The 21,448-nt window shown below is 43.4% G+C and overlaps 1 protein-coding gene across 1 annotated transcript in view; it reads right to left on the bottom strand.

Moving 5' to 3' along the window:
- Positions 1-20,944, bottom strand: part of dally (division abnormally delayed protein) — a 139,389-nt gene extending 118,445 nt beyond the window's left edge. Inside the window, exon 1 of the mRNA XM_067158530.2 lies at positions 20,644-20,944. Within this exon, the coding sequence (XP_067014631.2) occupies positions 20,644-20,830 (187 nt within the window). The 5' untranslated portion in view covers positions 20,831-20,944. The remainder of the gene's footprint in view (positions 1-20,643) is intronic.
- Positions 20,945-21,448: the final 504 nt, after the last annotated feature.

Below are 21,448 nucleotides of genomic sequence, written 5' to 3'. Positions count from 1 at the left end.
TACATTTCATTGTCTAGTTATGCTTTTTCCACTGTGGCGACTTTCAAGTGAGGACATTTTTTGTTAAGAAACATAAATAATGTAAAACAATACTGAAGCGGATAACATACAAGTAGCTTGAGTTGAGGTCTAATTATGTTATTTTCGTGTGGTTGTGTATGCAGTGACCTCGTGGAAGGGAAGATGCAGGCAGCAATTGATTACAGCTCGGTAGTGTAAGCTGGGAGATGAGCCGGAGGGCCGCGAGATATCGACCACCACCAGCTGCTGTACAGTGACGTCACTGCTCGCACTTCCGGATACAACATTACCCTCTGGCAGATTCCCTACTGTTAAATGTTTACAAAAAAACTTGCAAACTTATCCAACATTTCCCAATCCCTTCCTCCTCGTCCTATAAAATGATGAATATTAACCCCCATATGTCATGAATTCCAACTTTATCTTCATATTGTGAAATATTTCCTATCTGTGCTACCCCTGTGGGGAGGGGGGGGGCGGTAGAATAACACGCACGTCATCGTCTGCCTGTCATAAAAGGCGGGGCTCAAACACGGGGCCCTTCCACTTGCTTGTGCCAGGATCCTATCCGACCTCCCTTGATCAACTTTGTTCTTTTCCGACTCCGATGCCATTAGGTTGCGAGACCTAGGGAGTCTTTCATTTTCACGCTCTTCGTGCCCCGTGTCTTTCTTTGGTCGATATCGTCATTTTTCGAAGTGTCGGATCCCTTCCATTTTTTATCTGTGATTGGAGTTATAAAGATGGTTGCCTAGTTGTACCTCCTGGCTGTTACCAATATTCCATTCCATTTCCAGGCCAGTCGCCTTCTTTCCTGTTGAGATTGTGGCGTGCCATGTTCACCACCTTCCTACAAGTTTCGTGTGCCTGATAGCGACTTCTCTCTTCCACCGCCGACTGTAACAGATTTGAAAAGCATACGATCTCTTTCGCCGGCTTCCTCTCTTTGATGTCCACAGAGTTTGCTTCCCTGCTCTTTGTCTTCCATCCCCCTGTAGGTGGGGGCGGTATTCCTTTCCTGTAGTAAGAGGCGCCTAAAAGGGGCCCCAGGGGATCTGAACTTGGGAGCGTGGGTTGGCGACCACGTGACTCTTAGCTGAGTCCTGGCATTGCTTCCACTTACTTGTGGCAGGCTCCTCACTTCCATGTAGCATATCCAACCTCCCCGGGTCAACTCTTGTTCTTTTCCGACGCGGACGCTATTAGGTTTCCGAGGCCTAGGGAGTTTTTCATTTTCACGCCCTTCGTGGCCCTTGTCTTCCTTTGGCGGATATCTTCATTTTTCGAAGTGTCGGATCCCTTCCATACTTTTCACTCTGATTAGTGTTAATAGAAGGATGGTTTCCCATTTGACAGACTGTTTGAGACGTCGCACTATACGGGGTATTCTTTTGTACAATGGCAGGAAACATTCTACCGGCTGAATGTTAAATCGAACAAGGAACAATACAACCCAATCTTTGAAATGTATTACGTTGATCGTCGTGTCATGAATACAGGTATACGATAATGTTAAATGGCATTTATGTGAAAGCAAACGCTTCAGCGAGAGGGGTTTCTGGTTTCCTACTTATTGCCTTAAATGCACAGCTAGAGCTGCTGTCAAACATCAGGCTTTTAGCAAAAATGCTCAAAATATGCATTTATAAGACGAGAATCATTATGTTTGCAGCGTGCAATTAAAGGCAGGGATCAAAGACGTCCCATTTACCATCACCAGATAGGTCAATACTGCCAGGCTGAAAAGCATAAAACATACGATATAGGAAATCATATTTTGCACAACTTGTATCATTAACAGAGAAAGTTCTTTAATACGGCTACACACAATACCGACTTTTCACCGGTCAACGGGACTCGAACCGGCTAACCAAACAGTGTCAGACAGTTTAGACTTCAACGCCTTCACGATCATGGTCACCAGACGGGCTCTTTCAAGGTAAGAATAACTATTAACATTTACTGTATTTGTCGATGTTTATATAATAATGGCGCATGATCCCCGGACAGCCAGCTTTAATGTGAGGATGTGGCCCTATTGCTAAAGGCAGAGAATGCTAGGACCAGTTAGCCATGGAGGTGGTCAATTGTGTTGTACCGCTAGAACTTAAACAGTTCTCAGTTCATCAACAAGTTACCTTGGTAAAGAGTTCGATTTGTAAAAAATCACAACTTTAGATTCGAAGTGGAGCAAAGTACTCTTGTCATCGTGGACCAGTCTCTAAGCAGTGACGTGGTTTCCACCCACACCTCTCGCCAAACTTCAACAAGGTCACAGAGCAGGTGCCCGACTATTCGTGTCTCACAAAGCCACTCTCATTCTTCTGCTCAATTATTTTTGGGTAGGAAGAGAAATGCAGGAGGGGAAATAAAACAAACAGCATCCCTAACTTTCTTATTGTTCACAACACACACCATTGTCTTTATGTACATATCTGTTATAAAAGATTTTTTTTGTTGCTAGCTGCTTTACGTCACACCGACACAGATAGGTCTTACGGCAACGATTGGGCAGGAAAGGGCTAGGAGTGGGAAGGAAGCGGCCGTGGCCTTAATTAAGGTACAACCCCAGCATTTGCCTGGTGTGAAAATGGGGAAACCACGGAAAACCATTTTCAGGGCTGCCGACAGTGGGGTTCAAACCTACTATCTCCCGAATACTATCGAGCTCGGTTTATAAAAGATCCGGCCGAGGAATGTTTAACTGCGAACTTTTCCGCTCGGCGACTAGACACTTCAACACGCAATACACAAAGGGCATCCGGCCGCAAAACGTGACGTCATGGCGTTGCTCCCTGATGTACTCTCAATCGATCAAGATCGATCCTTATCAATTGTTTACCTAGCCTTTTTTTAAACATTTTTTAAAAAGTAGGAAATTTATGGAACATTTCCCCTGATAAATCACTCCAATCTCTAAATCCAGTTCCTTTAAATGAATAGGCCTTTTTGTCGTCTTGAATTCCAACTTTGTCTACTTTTAACAGCTCATATCCTTACTTCCAAGTTTGCAGCATTTTCGTAACACAAATCATGCTGCTTTTCTTTCCACTTCTCGTATCACGTATACATCGCCCCAGGTTTCCACTTCTATCCTATGTCCGGCTCGTCTTTGGTCCCAGGTTCCAGGTTTATTCCCCTGGCACGGGGAAAGGGTGTTTTCATCATCATGACGCGCAGGTCGCCTGCGGATGTCAAATCAACAGACCTGCCACACGGCATTATTATTATCTTATCTCTCCTATCCGATCTCCCTTGGTCAAGTCTTCTTCTTTTCTGCCCCCGACGATATTAGGTATCGAGGCGTCTTTCATTTTCACGCCCTTCGTGGCCCTTGCCTTTCTTCGGCTAGCACGGTACGTTAACAAACTATTGGAGCCCTTCCAATTTTCTCCCTCTGAAAATGAAAACCTACAACCTGTTTCCCAGTCAGTGACCGGGTCAGGGATGTCATGTTTGCTGTTATTACGATGGGGTCGCCACTCCCAAAGTGATATATTAATGAATGATAGATGCTACGAAATGAGAATGGAGATTGTTGCTGGAATGAAAGATGACAGGGAAAACCGGAGTACCCGGAGAAAAACCTGTCCCGCCTCCGCATTGTCCAGCACAAATCTCACATGGAATGACCGGGATTTGAACCACAGTATCCAGCGGTGAGAGGCCGACGCGCTCCCGTCTGAGCCACGGAGGCTCCTTTCTCCCTCTGATTAGTCCTATTAGAGGATGGTTGTTCATCACCACTACTCTCGTATACATCGTAACCTCTATTTAAAACCTCGTTTACGTGATTACCCGTTAGGTATCAACACAGAGGACTCACAATACAATCACACCAATGCCCGCTGTCCGTCTCACAACATTGTGTCATCATGAGATATTCGAGTTCAAACACTATCCATAAGGACAAAAATGATATGAATAATAATAATAATAATAATAATAATAATAATAATAATAATAATAATAATAATAATAATAAACCACCATCTCTATGCTTTGAGCGAAAGGCACACTGGCGACGTCAAATGAAGAAAATTGCAACATTCTGGCAGACTACTTCAAGAATTTACTTAATTGTTCTAAACCGCAAAGCCCCATTGAGACCAAGGAACCCTTACTCAGGTACCCAGATTCCAGATCACCCGACAGAGATGAAATCAAGCGCCACATTGCCTGTTTCAAAAATAACAAAGCGCTGGGGGAAGACTCAGTAGTAGCAGAACTATGGAATTATGCCCCAGAGGAATCACTTGATATTTTGCAAAAGCAAATAGAAGAAATTTGGAACAAGGAGACCCTACCCGAAGATTGGAAAATAGCTTTGATTCAGCCATTACACAAAAAAGTCAGCATGAAGAACATCAACAACTACAGAGGAATATCTTTGCTACCCGCGACTTACAAAATTCTATCACTTGCCATCCTGGAGCGTTTGGAAGCACAAGTCGAACATCAAATAGGTGAATACCAAGGAGGGTTCAGAAAAGGTCGCTCAACAGCCCAACAGATCCAAAATTTCAAAACGATCATCAGATATTGTACACTAAGGTCCAAGCAGTATGTGTCTGTCTTTGTGGACTTCAAGAAAGCGTACGACTCCATTGACCGGGAAGTCCTGCTAAACATCTTAAATGAATTTGGAATGTATTTGAAACTGCTGGCATTAATTAGAGCCACCCTGACCGATACAAAATCCAAGGTGAAGTTCCACGGATGTCTCTCGCATTCCTTTGACATCAAAACAGGAGTCCGACAAGGTTATGGGCTATCCCCGATACTCTTCAACTGCGTTCTTGAAAATATCATCAGAACCTGGCGGGTGAGATTACAGGAAACCAACTACAGTCCATTGAGAATAGGAACCAAATCCAAGGGGATCACAACAGACTGCTTAGCATTTGCCGATGATATTGCTGTTCTCTCAAACGACATAGAAACCGCTAGAGCTCAAGTTGAAATTTTAAAGGAAATTGCCGAACAAACTGGTTTGCAGATATCGTTTGAGAAAACAGAATGACTAACATCAAAGAGGCTCCACCAAAACTCCATACAAAATACGGGGACATCACCCGAGTAGACAAATACAAATACCTGGGTGAGATCATCATGAAAAATGGACTGGACAAAGAAGCACTTCAAGAGCGAGTACGCAAACTGGAAATAGCTTACCAAACATCCCGCACAATCTACAACAAAAAATGCCTTACCCAAAACACCAAGATACGTCAGTATGAAACAGTTCTGAAGCCAGTAGTTCTATATGCAGCCGAAACCCTGTCTCTAAATGCCAACAAAGGACTCCTTGAAGAACTGGAGAAAAAAGAGCGCAAAATTGTGAGAGGAATCTTGGGATCAAAGTACAGAAATGGAATCCATCAAAAGAGATCCAACGAGGAAGTCTACAGCAAAATAAAGAAAATTACCGACACATTCAGAAAAAGACGGGCACGATTTTACGATCATCTGAAAAGAATGAACGCAATAAAGTTAACTAAAGAAATCTTTCACTTTTTGATTCAAACCCCAAAACCACAATTCCCTGGTTTAGAAATACCAAAGAAGACCTGCAAATGCTACATATCTCAGCTGAAGACGCCCTTAACAGAGATCGCTTCCGCAAGAAAATATTGACGAACGGCCTAAACCGAGACGAGCAACCGAAGAGAAGACCTGGTGCCCCTTGGACAGAGGAGCGTAAGCAGGCCCACTCACAAAGAATGAGGGAAATTTGGGCTCTAAAGAAGGCCAAGTTCAGTGTCAAATACAACAAGCTTAACGTGGTCCTTGATGGTCCCAGCGAATTATGATCGTATGGCCTCAGCACGGTGTGCAGTCATTTCAATTTGACGCCATCTGGCTGTCTGCTCGTCAATTTCGACGTTTCGTTTTACTCTAGGCCTACTAGATGGCAGACCGAGTAAACCGAAACTCTCTTGGGCGTCGGTGACTCAGTTTTAATGAAGCTTGCCGAGTGAACACCAAATGTGTCACCAGAGATCTTTTACATGGCGACATCGTACGGCATGGAGTGTCGAATGGACATTTTTCCGCCCTTCAAAAATCGGACTACCTCTGCCGGGTTTGAACCCGCTATCTTGGGATCCAGAGGCCGACACTCTACCACTGATCCACAGAGGAATATAGTGGAGAGATGGGTGGAATGACATTAGTAGACGAATACGTTTGTCTGGTGTCTTTAAAAAGTAGGACAGAACACAATATGAAGATAAAGCTGGAATTCAAGAGGACAAATTGGAGCAAATGTTCGTTTCTAGGAAGGGAAGTTAGGGATTGGAATAACTTTCCGAGACTTTCAATAAGTTTCCAAATTATTTGGAATTATTAAAAAAAAAAAACTAGGAAAACAACAGACAGGGAATCTACCACCTGGCTGACTGCCCTAAATGCAGATCAGTGGTGCTGATCGACTAACACAGAATCGCACAATAAATTTTATTAGTTCTGTTTACATCTGTACTTCTTGCACTTACGAAATATCTTTAACAATGGGTACAGTGTTGAAAGAGTCTTTACACACCATATTCAAGTTTATTTTCACTTGAAGCTTTGGTTGATGTGTGTTCATATGAAGCCTGTTTCTAAGATCTGACCATAATATTGACCTGTGATATATGGCACGGAGCTGGTCAATTTCCTAACGTGGATGGCAGAACGGGCAACGTATTATTATTATTATTATTATTATTATTGACCACCTTCGAAATAAATAGACACACGAAAATAATAAATTGCAATTAACTAAGAGCATATTTGAGTAAATAGGAAACTGCCCTCCAAAATTCGAGACGGGTGATCACCCTCATGTTAAGTAGAAGTTATTTTCTTTACAGTTCCGATTTCATTTATACAGTATATAACTTTTGCAAACTGTCGGAACTAATCTAATGAAACTACAAAATAACTGATTTAATTAATTAATTGGCCGCCTCTGTGGTGTAGTGGTTTGTGTGATTAGCTGGCACCCTCGGAGGCCCGGGTTCGATTCCCGGCTCTGCTATGAAATTTGAAAAGTGGTACGAGGGCTGGAACGGGGTCCACTCAGCCTCGGGAGGTCAACTGAATAGAGGTGGGTTCGATTCCCACCTCAGCCATCCTGGAAGTGGTTTTCCGTGGTTTCCCACTTCTCCTCCAGGCAAATGCCGGGATGGTACCTAACTTAAGGCCACGGCCGCTTCCTTCCCTATCCTTTCCAATCTTCCTATCCCCCCGCAAGGACCCTGTTCAGCATAGCAGGTGAGCCGTCTGGGCGAGGTACTGGTCATTCTCCCCAGTTGTATCCCCTGACCCAGAGTCTAAAGCTCCAGGACACTACCCTTGAGGCGGTAGAGGTGGGATCCCTCGCTGAGTCCGAGGGAAAAACCATCCCTGGATGATTAAGAAAGAAAGAAATGTTTTCTTTTTCAAGTATTATCCAGAGTTATCAATCTCGCATTCGTTTTGAGTGAGACTGGAGCATGCATACAACGGACAGCAGCGCACATCCATTAGCAAATGTTCTAACCCGCGATCATTTAGCAAAATACAGGTGGCCGTGGCAAAAATGACATCAAGACTTACGTGAAGCATATGGTATCGAATTGATGCATGATGGGAGGCACGTGCTCTCGAATCCTCAGAAATGGCACCGATACGCTGTAGCCGGTGCCACACAGGATTGTAGCGTCCAAATAAAATTTGACAGAAGCCTCGAGGAGGAACTGTCAACCCAGCGTTAAGCTATGCGGCGGAAACTTTCACATTTCTTGAGGGATAATCCACCTTATATGACAATGCGCGATGCCGTATGGCAACTGGTGTTAGGAAGTCTTGGAACATCCACCATATTACCCGGACATGAGTCCTAGTTACTTCGATTTCTTCTCTCCGAGACATCAGGTTAAATGATACTCCATCAAACCACCTCGCTCACGGAGTACGGCTGCCACACATCTGGCAGAAAGTCCCGACTTTGCTGGTGATTACATTGGAGGGGTACAGTATAAAGGAATTTCGCAGATGACAACAACAAACTCTTGATAATATCCCTCGTATGAAACGTACTGCTGGAAAACAGTCAAAAGTGCACTTGCTTACCACATACACGAACAAATTGCGACCCAAGGAATCAAGTTCTCAGACACGTTCAAAACTGTCTCCTGATAGCTAGCAGAGTTTTAAAAATATTGAATTAAAATGTTACGACCATGTGTATTTGGGAAGTGCAGTAAATCAAGATAAGAGGCAGTACGCAAGCTGGAAGAAAGGGCATGAAGTATATACTGTAGAGCAAAAGAAGGAAATTGTGAGGTGATGCCATCAAGACGGTAGCAGGGTTTCGTTACTTGGGCTCGGTTATGGAGATGTTGCGATGGAATTTTCTCCCAGTGACAGAAGAACTGGTGGAAAATACCTTAATTACTGAAGTACAGAGATCAATAGCATTTGAAAAGTCCTCAATGTACAGCAGTGGGAACTCCAGGTCAGTTGAATAATTCAGAATGCGATGTGCGTCTTTTCAAACCGTGCCAAACCTGCCTGTATTTCAGCTGTTCACCACTAGCGGAGTTGTCTCATCTTCTGCCTTGCACAGGCCTCAATTTAAGGCTGGATACCCTACCTGACGCCTTTTTCGTGTGCAGAATCTACTGGCCAATATCTGTCACCCTGCACGGCATCGTCAGCTCAATAGCGTGTGGCCTCACAGTATCCCCTGCCTGTCTGACCTCCCTTGGTTAACTGTCGTTCTCTTCCCCCCCCCCCTGCGGGTGGGAGCGGTAATCCCTGATTGTCATAACAGGCAGGGGCTCGTAACTTGGGAGCGTGGGTTGGCGACCACGGGGCCCTTAGCTGAGCCCTGGCATTGCTTCCACCTACTTGTGCCGCGCTCGTCACTTTCATCTATCCCATCCGACCTCCCTGAGTCTTGTTCTTTTCCGACCGCGGCGGTGTTAGGTCACGAAGGCTTTGTAGCCCTTGTCTTTCTCTGTCCGATACCTTCATTTTTCAAGTGACGGATCCCTTCCATGTTTTTCCCTCTGATTAGTATTAAGAGGACGGTTATCTAGTTATACTTCCTCTTAAAACGATATAATCACTACAAGTCCGTAGCCTTTCATGTGTCTACAATATTCATATATTCACCCATTGTGACTTCGTTCCTGAAATTAATCTCCTTACAAGGAATGTCAACTCAACATTGGCATTAGGCTTTATTTTAATTTCGGAAAGTCAGCTGTTTAGGTAAAGCACATCTTGATGCTAGCAGGGGAGCGAACACGGGACGGCAGGCAGGCAGATCAATGCTGGGCAAACCACACGCGCTGGACTGACCCACTGTTATGACACGAAACAGGAAGGGGCAACTAACATTCGGGCCCGAGAGCTACTCGTGGGCATAGTGTTCAAACTGAACGCCAAATTTCAGAAATCTATAGATGTGTACTTGTTAATCTCATGACCACAACAAGAAATTCTCCGCTTTAAAGTGTTCGTTTTTACTCTACTGTTGGAAATATTGTGAGTTTCTTTTAAAAAGCAAAGGGCAGACGATGCGAAGCAGGTGACAGAAGTGCGGCTCTTCATCTCGCCTAGTACGCCGCCATGGGGTTTGAGGATCCAAGCAGATACCCAGCCTCCCATAACAAACTCAATGGAAACACATGCAAGAGCAACGCGGGAATTACAGCGGCAAGTTTAGTGATGTATATCGACAACTTCATTCCTTCTGCGGTTGTTGTTATTAGCTGAAAAAGTTTCTTCATAAAGCACGTTTCAATACTTGACGGGAACTTTCCCTATACGGAATGTTTGTCCTGCCCGGCCAAGATAAATACTGGCGCTATATTGCAGTTTCCAGCTCGCGCGGCGTCAATAAATCACTCGAGTGATAATGTCAAAGAAAGTATCGACATCAAGTTATTGTTCCAGGTCCAATTCATGCGCCCAACACAATCAAAACGATGTCACATTCAAGTCAATAAGTGACCAAGATCTTTTGTAAAATACCGTATGGTAGCCGTGGTCCCACCGGTGGAATAAAGCTTCACGATGAGAATGAGGCCGGCAAGGTAGGTGGTGGTATACAATTTCTAATGACAAGATTCCGTGCCAAAAACCTGCACTGAATTCGAAACCTCTTCGCAGTGTGGGCTCATGGCGCTGTTGATGGTGATTCGTCCGTCGCCTTGAACAAACCCTTTTATATTATTCGACAGGAGTAGGTTGTGTTTCACCCAGTACACATTCAGTGGCGCAGGTCGCTTCTCGTCGGACCCTCCCGCCACTAAGCACAAAAAGTACATAAAAGGTATGCTCGTCATCGCATCATGTTCTGTGACTGCTAGTTTCAATCCTAAGTTCAGCTGGAATGTTGTTACAAGCGAAGAGCTTAACTAGTGGTAACTCAAGTGTATTTAAGAAAGATCCGCTCCCCAAAAGCATGAAGTAGCCTATTATCGTTATAGTTGATGTTTCTCGTCCTTAACGTTGTTTGATCGTTTGAGCAGTATGAATACTCATCCTAAATCAAATCAAAATCACTTTATTTGCAAATGAGGTGTCTACCTCGGTGGCAAATGATACACAAAAGTACACCATCAAGCACTACATTTGAAATTAAAAAGAAAAGAAGACATTTAAAAAATACAGTATTATACAATTTACACTAAATATTTTTCTATTAAACACGAAGCTCATCCTTAAAAAAATTATATTACTTACAAAATTCTGCTCGTAATATCTTCTGTACACATAATGAACTCATATACAGCATGCGGAATCACTTCAAATAATACTATACTACTGCTATAGGATTGAAATTTGATGGCTTTTTTTTAACCATTTTCGTACGTAACGTGCATAACGATCTGCTACGTCTTAACTTTCTGCCACCGCTTTTCAGAGTTCCCGAGGGGCCTTCACAGCTACCGTAGCGGCCCCATCGACTACACCCTCTCTCTACGGTAATAATTATGATCGTATGGCCTCAGATATCGAGGCCATCAAGTCAATTTCGATGGTCCGTTTTACTCTTGGTCTACTAGAGTAATTTGTCGGGTAAACAGAGATCCTTTGCATCCCCACGCCGCTGGACATTTTTCCACCCTTCAAAAATTAGACTACCTCCGCCGGGTTTGAAACTTCGATAAACACTGCAGTTCCGGGCGAACATGACCTGGCTAAATGGTTATCGTGCTAGTCACAGAGGTCCCCGGTTCGATTCGCGGTAGGGTCAGGAATTGTAACGGCCAGTGGTTAATTTCGCTGGCACGGAGGCTGGGTGTGTCATCCTCATCACGACGTGCAGCCTGCAGCTGAACGTGTCCTCGGACACTGCCGGCACTTGTCGGCCATGATTCCACTCCTACACAATGTAGATAACGATACTCGCGTTAGAGACTCCACGGACCTTGTCGTCGCTCTCCGTGCTGAGGGCGAGACCACGGTTCCCCTAACTGAGTTCGATACTGCTTTCACTTACTTGTGCCAGGCTCCTATGCGACCTCCCTTGGTCAACCCTTGTTCTTTTCCGACCCCGACGGTACTAGGTCTTTAATTTTCACGCCCTTCTCTTTCTTTGGCCAATACGTTCATTTTTCGAAATGGCACACTTTTTCTTTCATTAGTGTTAATTGCGAATAGTTGCCCAGTTGTACTTCTCTTAAAACAATAATCACCACCTCTCAGGGTGCATTGCGCTGTGTACGGTGCAAAAGACGACTTCGCAGACCCCCAATCCTCGATTTGGAGTAATAGCGCTGTCTCTCTCTTTCCCCACGCCTGTCTCCCTCTTCCTCATTTGCTCCGTAGCGCTCCAAATCCGAGCCTAGTTGAGCCGAGCTTAGGCGAGTACCCCAGAGACGAAGCGTTGGTCCGAGCCGAGCCGAGTCGGAACTCTGCGCCTCAGTTTTGGACGTTTGAGAGGCCCTGATGTACGACAACGATGATTTCCGACAGAGTTCTGTTAAGGGTATGTTGTGCTAGGGAAGACTTGGGAGTAAGCAGATGGCGTGGAATGACGAATACGCTTCAGTGTAGTTTTAAAGACAGAAAAGATCGTATTATTATGAAAATAAAGTTGGTATTCAAGAGGACGAAACGTTCGATTAGTTTCCTTATGACAATACCAGGTAAACAACTGATAGTGGTACGAGATTAACAGCCCTCTGGGGGCGAGGTTGAAGAACTCGCAAACCTAACAGCAAGAGAAGCAGTGGCGTATGCTGGGCTACTACTAGACTTAGGTTACCCCTTTTTGATAGTTGGTTTAGTAAACGTGAAGCCTTCAGCCAATAGGCAATGGAGTAGCCTGTTGTGTTGTGAAGGCAATACTCAACACCTCATCAGTGGAGATGCAAGCCTAATGTTTAGCAAATTAAAGTCAAGTTTTGTGGCTAGGTGGACAGATTGCTTGCCTTTGGTCCGATGGCCCCGGTTCAGTTTTCAGAATCAACCCCCTCACACTATTAATTCCCCTGGCTTGGGGACTGGGTGTTTATGATGTGTTCGCCATTCATTTTATCCTAAGCCTAAACAGATTCCATGCACCATTATTAGTATTATTATATTAAATAAAGATGCTGAATTTTACAGCGGCCGTACCCACTGGTTAATTAGCTTCCTCGGGAGATCAGTGGTGGTGTCCGACCCATGATCACAGGTTCGATGCCAACCAACAAAAGAGAACACTAAACCTGAGAGAATGCATTTCATTTTAGCAGATCTATCTATAAAAATAAAACTGTATCGTCCCTGCTCTGGCAAACTAACGAATCTGAAAATTGTCAAAAGGTTAGGAGAGCTGAAAGAAGTTGTGATTACTCATGTCAAATCAATTTTTATGTTTAATTATTGGTTTTATGTGTTAGGCATACATAATGAGCTGGAGATGTGAGACTTTGTCAGAGGGTAGACAATATATAAATAACAAAATCTAGACCAGAACTTCAGAACTACAGATTCCTTAGTTTGTCAGTTTCGCTAGTTTGCCAGAGCAGGGACGATATTACTCCTGTAACAGGAGCCCTGCAGTTTCTTCCTACAAGGCTGTAGAAGTAAACGGGAGTGAAATACCAGCACTCTGTTATCTATACAATTACGCCAGACATATGGAGGTGAGGAAGTATGAGTCGATGAGTAACGCATGGTTGACAGTAGTGGCGATCTGGCGAAACGAAGCATTCACCCCGGTCCCAGCACCTTTCGGACATACGTCAGCAAGCCGCGTGAAGTGGGGGGAGAGTCTGGGCTGCGACATCAGTCTCCGATGCCTTGCTCTCAGAAATATGTGCGACGTTTTTTCTCATTGCTTTTAAGTTTTGTAAATGGAACAATGTGTCAGGTGCTTACATTATAATGTATTCTCAATTGAGGCTTGGACTTCACCGATAGCCTTGGTAGCCCTCAGTACACACGACTGCTGAGAAGAGCTTTTAGTTACTAACAGAAAGAGCAAACTTTGGTCCTCTGGTTGCCACTGGAGGCGCCAGGGTGCTTGACCTTACAATATCCAGCTGTCAGTTTGCCGCATTCCATGCATATGTCGCCATCGAGAAATCTAATCTGTTTGCATGTCAACTTGCTAGCCTCAATGTTGTCAACGAACAAGAATAACTTGGAGGAAGAAGGGAACCTGCCGGCAAAACTATATACAATTTTGTTCCACTGTGGAAGCGATCCGACCCCCCACGTTATTACGTTTGCGAGACTTATTTTCCGATATCCTCCTTGTTCGTAGCATCGAATGCTTGCCTCGCAGATGTTTTCACTTTCATTCCGACTGTCCCAGCTCGCGCTCTCTTGCCTGGCCTGTCCCCTTATTTCTGGAACTACTTTATTCATAGCCTCGGCATTCAGCACACATTTTCCACACCACTCGTGACGTCAGGTGCAGCTCAGGGATACCCAATTAGATATTAAGGCATCAAATCTTTATGTTGTGGCATCGTGGTTAGCGGTTTCGACTCCTGTTGGTCAAAAGAGTTTTAACCATCATCCAATTCCTAACCACAAGAGTAAAACCTCTACGTAGTGCTCATATAGAGTGAGGGCAAATGACGTAGGAATACTTCCACAGGTGTAACTCAGAGGCAATGAGATCGCAAACCAGCCATCATCACAGCCAATGCACTAGACTCAAGAAGCTGGAACGGATAAAGCAAGATCACAAAATGGACACTCTGTGTATTGAAGAATTTGTGTGATTATCGTGATCAACTTCTACGCAGAGAACATCCATTCATATATGAATGATTAACAACTAAATGCGTTTCATCTTCACAGATTATAATATAGCTCAGTAGACGACACAAACTTGCGAAGTATGCACATGTCGAGTACATTCAGAGCCCTCACTGGGTCAACTCTTCTCCTCCGTGGCGACACCTTCATTGTTCCAAGTGCCGGACCTCCTTACAGAGCACTTCACCACCGGGCCGGGCTGAGTGGCTCAGACCCCAACTTAGCAGGTTCGATCCTGGCTCAGTCCGGTGGTATTTGAACGTGCTCAAATACGTAAGCCTCGTGTCGGTAGATTGAGTGGCACGTAAATGAACTCCTGCGGGACTAAATTCCGGCACCTCAGCCTCTCTGAAAACCGTAAGAGTAGCTAGTGCGACGGAAAGCCAATAACATTATTACAAATTATTTGGCGTTTGAAAACGAGATAGGCGTAATTAAACCTAGCCGCCGAACTTTCCGTGTTCCTTGGATTAAAATGATACCGGTACATTATTTCTCAAAATGCGTGTCGTAAACAGTTTAGATTTTAAAACATCAACTCTCTCTCTCTTCCTCCCTTGCGTGGCTTCTAAGCCTTTGCAGTCATGAAAGTGTATAGTAATTGTACAGGATGACCCATATACATCTTTAGAATTGTGATAAGTTATAATTTCCCTCTGGACGCTACACAGTGTAAACTTGAAATTGAGTCTAATGATCTCGCTGGATACCATCCATTATTGACTACAAAATTATTAATTAGTTCGCAGTCATAACACGAATACACGGTAGCCTCTTCGGGGCCCTTAACTGAGTCCTGTCATTGTTTCACTTGCGTCAGGCTCTTAATTTTCACATATCCTATCCGACCTCCCCTGTTCATCCCCCTGTGGGTGGAGAAGGTAGAAGAGCATTCACGTTATCCCCTATATGTCGTAAGAGGCGACTAAAAGGGGCACCAGGAGCTCTTAACTTGGGATCATATGTTGGCGACCACAGGGCCCTTAGCTGAATCCTGGGATTGTTTCACTTGCGCGAGGCTTCTAACTTTCATATATCCTACCCGACCTCCCTTGGTCAACTATTGTTCTTTTCCGACCTACGGTATTAGAGCAATCGTGACCTTCGTGTCTTTGTTGGATACCTTCATTTTTTGAAGTGTCGGACCCCTTCCATTTCTCCCCTCTGAATAACGTTAATAGAGGATGGTTGCCCAGTTGTACTTCCTCTTAAAACAATAATCACCATCACTCCCTTCGACAGTATGAAGACAAATTCCTTGATTGAAACATAACGGGCATTTTGAAGAGAATTCGGTGTGCTAAAAATCCTAACCAGGCCAGCAATTTTATCGATGATAAGTTGCTCGCTCGTCTGCAAGAGTGGAAAACACAGACCTGGAATTAGTCAAAACTAGCCGATGTACCCGTGCTTCCCTACGGCATTCTCAGAAAGACTGACTTGGTGGTTTTCCTAACTGAAGTCAACATAGGTCGTTACAAAAACGTCAGTAGGAATGTAGCGATTGAAAGCAATGTTGTCATATAAAATACTCGATCAAATGAAAAACCGCACACTTTCAACGAAAAGGACTACGGTGCCGATCTAAGAGTCCAAAGTTCCAGAGCTGGAATAACCAGGTCGTGGACTGCCATGAACTCTCCTCTGTCATTGTTCCGTTAAATATGCGCACTACTCATTCCAATCACTGCCTCAGAGTAGGGATTGAATAGCTCGAATGCTATGATGAACCAGTGTGTTACGTACCAGATATATCAGAAAATGTATGAACCAGAGGAAGGGCATGCTAAAGAAGAAAGTTATCTAACTCCCCAGCTACTTCCCACCAATATACAGGCAGGCTGTTACACTCGGTACGACCGGGCGAGTTGCCCGTGTGGTTAGCGGCGTGCAGCTGTGAGCTTGCATCCGGGAGATGGTGGATTCGAACCCCACTGCCGGCAACCCTGAAGATGGTATTCCGTGGTTTCCCATTTTCACACCAGTCACGCTAGGCTGTACCTTAAAGCCAAGGCCGCTTCCTTCACACCACCATTCATTTCCTATCCCATCGTCGCCATAAGACCTACCTGTGTCGGTGCGACGTAAAGCAAATTTAAAAAAACCTAGGTACGCTGCAATAAGCCTATCTATCGGGGATGAGAGGAAACAGAAGACAAAAAGCACATCAAAACAAACAATGGTCAATGTAATGTTATTGTTAATAAAGTTTATGACCTTTCTATATTGCAGGCCTTCACATTGGTTTTCTTTCGACTCTGTGATATTAGGGTGTCTTCCAAAATTATTTATATCGTAGACTGTAGTTCCTTATTCTCAGACTTTACATACCGATTTTCACTAAATTCTGTTTACCCATTTTCTCGTGAGTCGGCGCTGATATGGACTTAGTAACAAAAATCCAAATTCATGAATATCTCTGATTATATGCGGCATGGTAACAATGTATAAGACATAAGTGATCGGAAATTGAATAACTTCTTACATAACTAGGCCTACTACTAACTTACGACATAACTTTTTTTTCTTTTTTTGCCATTTGCTTTACGTCGCACCGACACAGATACGTCTTATGGCGACGATGGGATGGAAGCGGCCGAGGCCTTAATTAAGGTACAGCCCCAGCATTTGCCTGGTGTGAAAATGGGAAACCACGGAAAACCACCTTCAGGGCTGCTGACAGTGGGGTTCGAACCCGCTATCTCCCGATTACGACATAACTAAAGTTATGTTAGTTATGTAGTATTTATCGATACGACCACTAATAACATAAATAACTTATTTGAGAATTACATTTCAGGCCTTCCCCTAAACTACCATTTCACTCAACGTGAATAAAATAATTTGTAGCCTAGATTGCAGAGGTTCATCACCGACATTACATACCGATTTTCATTAAATTCTCTTCAGCCGTCTTCTATTGATGCGTGTACGTACGTACATACAGACAGACAGACATTACGGAAAAGTAAAAAAATGCATTTCCTTGTTACTGTGGACATGACCGATACAGAAATACCATTCTTTTCAAATTCTGAGCAATGTACAGACGAAACTCTTTTATATATATAAATTACATTTCAGGCCTTCCCCTAAACTACCATTTCCCTCAGTGCGAATAACATTATTGATAGCTCAGATTATAGCGACCTATTCCCCGACTTTGCATACCAATTTTCGTGAAGATACGACCACTAATAAAATAAATATTTAACAACAAAATTTTAGGCCATCCCCTAAACTACCATTTTTCTCAGCGTGTATAGCCTATATTGTAGAGACTTATTTCCCATCTTTGTCTAGCGATTCTCATTAAGACACGACCAATAATAACATAAATATATGAGAATTAAATTTCAGGCCTTCCCCTAAACTACCATTTTACTCAGCGTGATTTAAATAATTTATAGCCTAGATTGTAGATTTTCATTAAATTCTCTTCAGCCGTTTTCTCGTGATACGTGTACATACATGCATACATACATACATACATACATTACGGAAAAGTAAAAAATGCATTTTCTTGTTACTGTGGACATGACCGATACAGAAATACCATTCTTTTCAAATTCTGAGCAATGTACAGACAAAACTTTTATTTTATATATATAGATTGTGTAGAAGTTCGAGGACATGTCAGAGGTGCGGAACAATAGCTCGGACGAATCTCCCACAGTTACTCTGTAATTCAAAACAGATTGCAAAAGTTTGCCATTACTCATTCAAAACTTATAAGTAAATACCTGTACAAAGAAATCCGAAAGGGAGAACACGGCATCGGACGAGTTTCTTCCAATCTCTGAGATATTTACCAAAAATCAATGTTAAGAAATGAGAAATTTGGTGCAGAAGAAGTCGAGATTTGTACTGGTTCTCTCAAAGCAGAAGCCGACCTCGCGTTATCGGCACCAATGCATCAGTGGAACGTGCGATTGCGCTACACTGTGGACCGACGAGCGAAATCGCCTGAAAATAGATACCGTCGAAGTGTGGGAGGATATCTTTTTTTTTTTTTTTTTTTTTGTTGCTAGTTGCTTTACGTCGCACCGACACAGATAGGTCTCATGGCGACGATGGGACAGGGAAGGGCTAGGAGTGGGAAGGAAGCGCTCGTGGCCTTAATTAAGGTACAGCCCCAGCATTTGCCTGGTGTGAAAATGGGAAACCACGGAAAACCATTTTCAGGGTTGCCGACAGTGGGATTCGAACCTACTATCTCCCGAATAGTGGATACTGGCCGCACTTAAGCGACTGCAGCTATCGAGCTCGGTGGGAGGATATCAACTCAATTGGCCAGTTACATATATCGAAACAACATGACGGACCTGAGGAAGGACCACACACTCCGTATAGACCATGAAAGTGAATAGTAAAGACTTGCACTGTTCGGCGGTTAAAATCTGAGCTTCCCAAGACATCTCTGGTCTCATCCTTGGCATCAGCAATATTAGTAACCAGTTTGAAAGTGCCACTCACAGGACTGACCTGACTCATTTCCCTAGCTGATCTCTTGAGGATCCAACTAGCCTTCGAGCATAGGTACTGCGTGCGTCTTAACGTCTCGGTTAGGCGGCACATACAAGTCTTGAATATAAGTGACTTGTTGCAAAAACATATCTTCCAAAAGTTGCTATCCTCTTCGGCCTTGAAAATCACGTTTGTAAACCAGAACCGGTGTACGTCCAGAACATATTACCTGATTTTCACTATATCACAAAAATAATGTATGATAACAATAACAACTAATGATAAGACTGTGCCCAGACAGGCTTCATGATTAGCAAGAGATAAACATTCCCACGAGAGCACAGAGAAGTAGGCTGTGCTGCCAGGGATAAGGGACGAAGCTCACTAGTTCGCAAACTAGAACGAATCTAGGAGAAGCAGACAGTCATGACCTGCCCTATATTTTTTGTAGTCCAAATGTCGTACGACCGACTTATTTAGACCGCAAAGATAGCATACGGACCCGTCGTCATAACAAAACCTATACAAAAACAACCACATTTAGTCGATACAAAGTTCACGAAACAACGTAGCTGCCGAAACGTTTCCAGGAATGAGCATTACTCTTAATCTTTTTAAAGCAAATACAACGTAGAACATCCCATGTTGCTGTTCAATATGGTACAGAAATTATCCTAATTGGATGTTCTTAGCCGACCCACAATAAACTCGAAAGCTACAAACATAATTCCAGTTCATTTTCAGGGTATCTGAACTGTCTATTCCCTTTTCTTCCAGCTCTTTCGTCGCGCATCTTTGCGACTCTCTGTCACAGTTATTCAGAGCATGCACCTCTATTGATTGAGCGACAAATCATGGGCGGTCAAGGTTAGGAACAGTATACACAAACTTTCTAAATCATCGTCTCATCATTACCTTGTATTTCACATACAAAGCCGAGTCCTTTACATTCTTATGCAAGTAGGCTATTTCCGTATTAGATAACCATTCCGTAGGTCTATTCCACACACAAACTTTGGTCCAGTGAATAACCAACCATATTATTAATGAAACGGGCTAATCAAAAACCTCCGCTAACTAAAACATTCTTATTAATCAACATCGTTTAAGTAAGTTATTCAACTACAAATAAAATGTCAACCAGTTCCCAAGGACAATGCATTCTGAAACTATATTGAGAAAAGCTACTGTACTTAACTAGGAAATTTTGTAAATTACATTTATGATTTCCCAGACTAGCAGTATTATCACATTTTTAAAACTGGGCAATTACAGGGAATGCATCACAACTGTGGCTTTCGTATCCAGAAACACAGCAATCGATGATGCAGATAGGGTCCTTCAATGAAGCATAAATACACTATCGACAGCATGCTGCGGGTGAACAGATCTGACGTGCAAGATAATTCAGACACAAAGCTTAACGGATTAATACACAATTATCACGTGTGAATAAGTAAAGCTCTCTTGAAATCCATCTATCCTAACAAGGTTTAGTTTGTTCAGCGAAACGCTTATCGCCAAGGTCTTGCAAACAAACAATAAGAAAAAAGTCAGGAGAGAAAAAATTCTTCACCACTAAATGCAATTCACTGCGATAAACCACAAAAATACAGACAGCGCAAAAATAAAACATTAGACAAATAAAAAAAGACCTTCGTTCGAGCATTGACCCAAGTCTCGAAGGATGCAATCGTGCCAACCAACAAACATCACATATGTCATGACGTTAGTAAGCTGCAGCTTACTGAATATTACTAATAGTTTACTTGCATTACAGTGACATGTGAGTAGGTAGCACAGACTTACTGCTATGGATTTAGCTCATGCTAAAGAACGAGCAAGAAGAATGCAAGATAATAAATAACCAAAGATTACGTCATGTGCACACGTGCTCGACATTCATCTTACCGCTGACGGGGACGTCCGGAATATCAGAAGACACATTCTTCATTTCGAAGATCGGCTTAACTCCTTCACATGATGTCACATTTTCTGCAGTCCTCGCCGTCGTCACGGCATTTGCCAACGCAGGCTTACTTGTGAGAGTCAGAACGAAGCACAGACACCAAAAGACTATTACAGGTACGAAACGCATCCTAATTGAGGATATTCAGGTAATGTTTGATAATATTTGTTGTCTTTGCACAGACGGACAACCTGCACTGCACCAATACCACACAGCGACTGGCTCGGCCGAGAACAGTTGAATGCGACTCGTCTGGGTCAAACCGTGCGCCATTCCACACGTTGACGTCACCTTGGTCTGCGTCGCTCTCGAGCAACACATCCCCATCTAGCGGCAATAATGCTTAACTTCATTCACATAACGACCGAAACCTGCTTTATCGACATTAGCCTCAATAACTACATTATGATGTAGGTCTCTGGGTCTGGTAACATTCTAACAGTGGTCACAGAGAGACTACGTTGGGGCTGCCATGAAGTAATTTTTATAAAACAGGACATTTCCAATCTCTTTATTTTTAAAACGTGGGACATTTTGCAAAAATAGGGACATGATAAAAAATGATCTCGTATTATAAGTTACCATGGACATTTAAAACCTAGGTGCCTTACCAAGTTCTTCTACTCCAAGCTTACCCCCTTGTGGGGGCGGGGCAGAATAATAACATCCCTGGTATCAGCTGCCTGTTGTAAGAGACGAGTACGAGTTCTCAACTTGCGACCACTGTTCCCCTCGCTGAGTTTGACA

Source organism: Anabrus simplex, chromosome 14 (assembly GCF_040414725.1).
Source record: "Anabrus simplex isolate iqAnaSimp1 chromosome 14, ASM4041472v1, whole genome shotgun sequence".
NCBI lineage: Eukaryota > Metazoa > Arthropoda > Insecta > Orthoptera > Tettigoniidae > Anabrus > Anabrus simplex.
The sequence above is the reverse complement of the archived record's forward strand: the minus strand, read 5'-3'. Positions and strand labels throughout refer to the sequence as shown.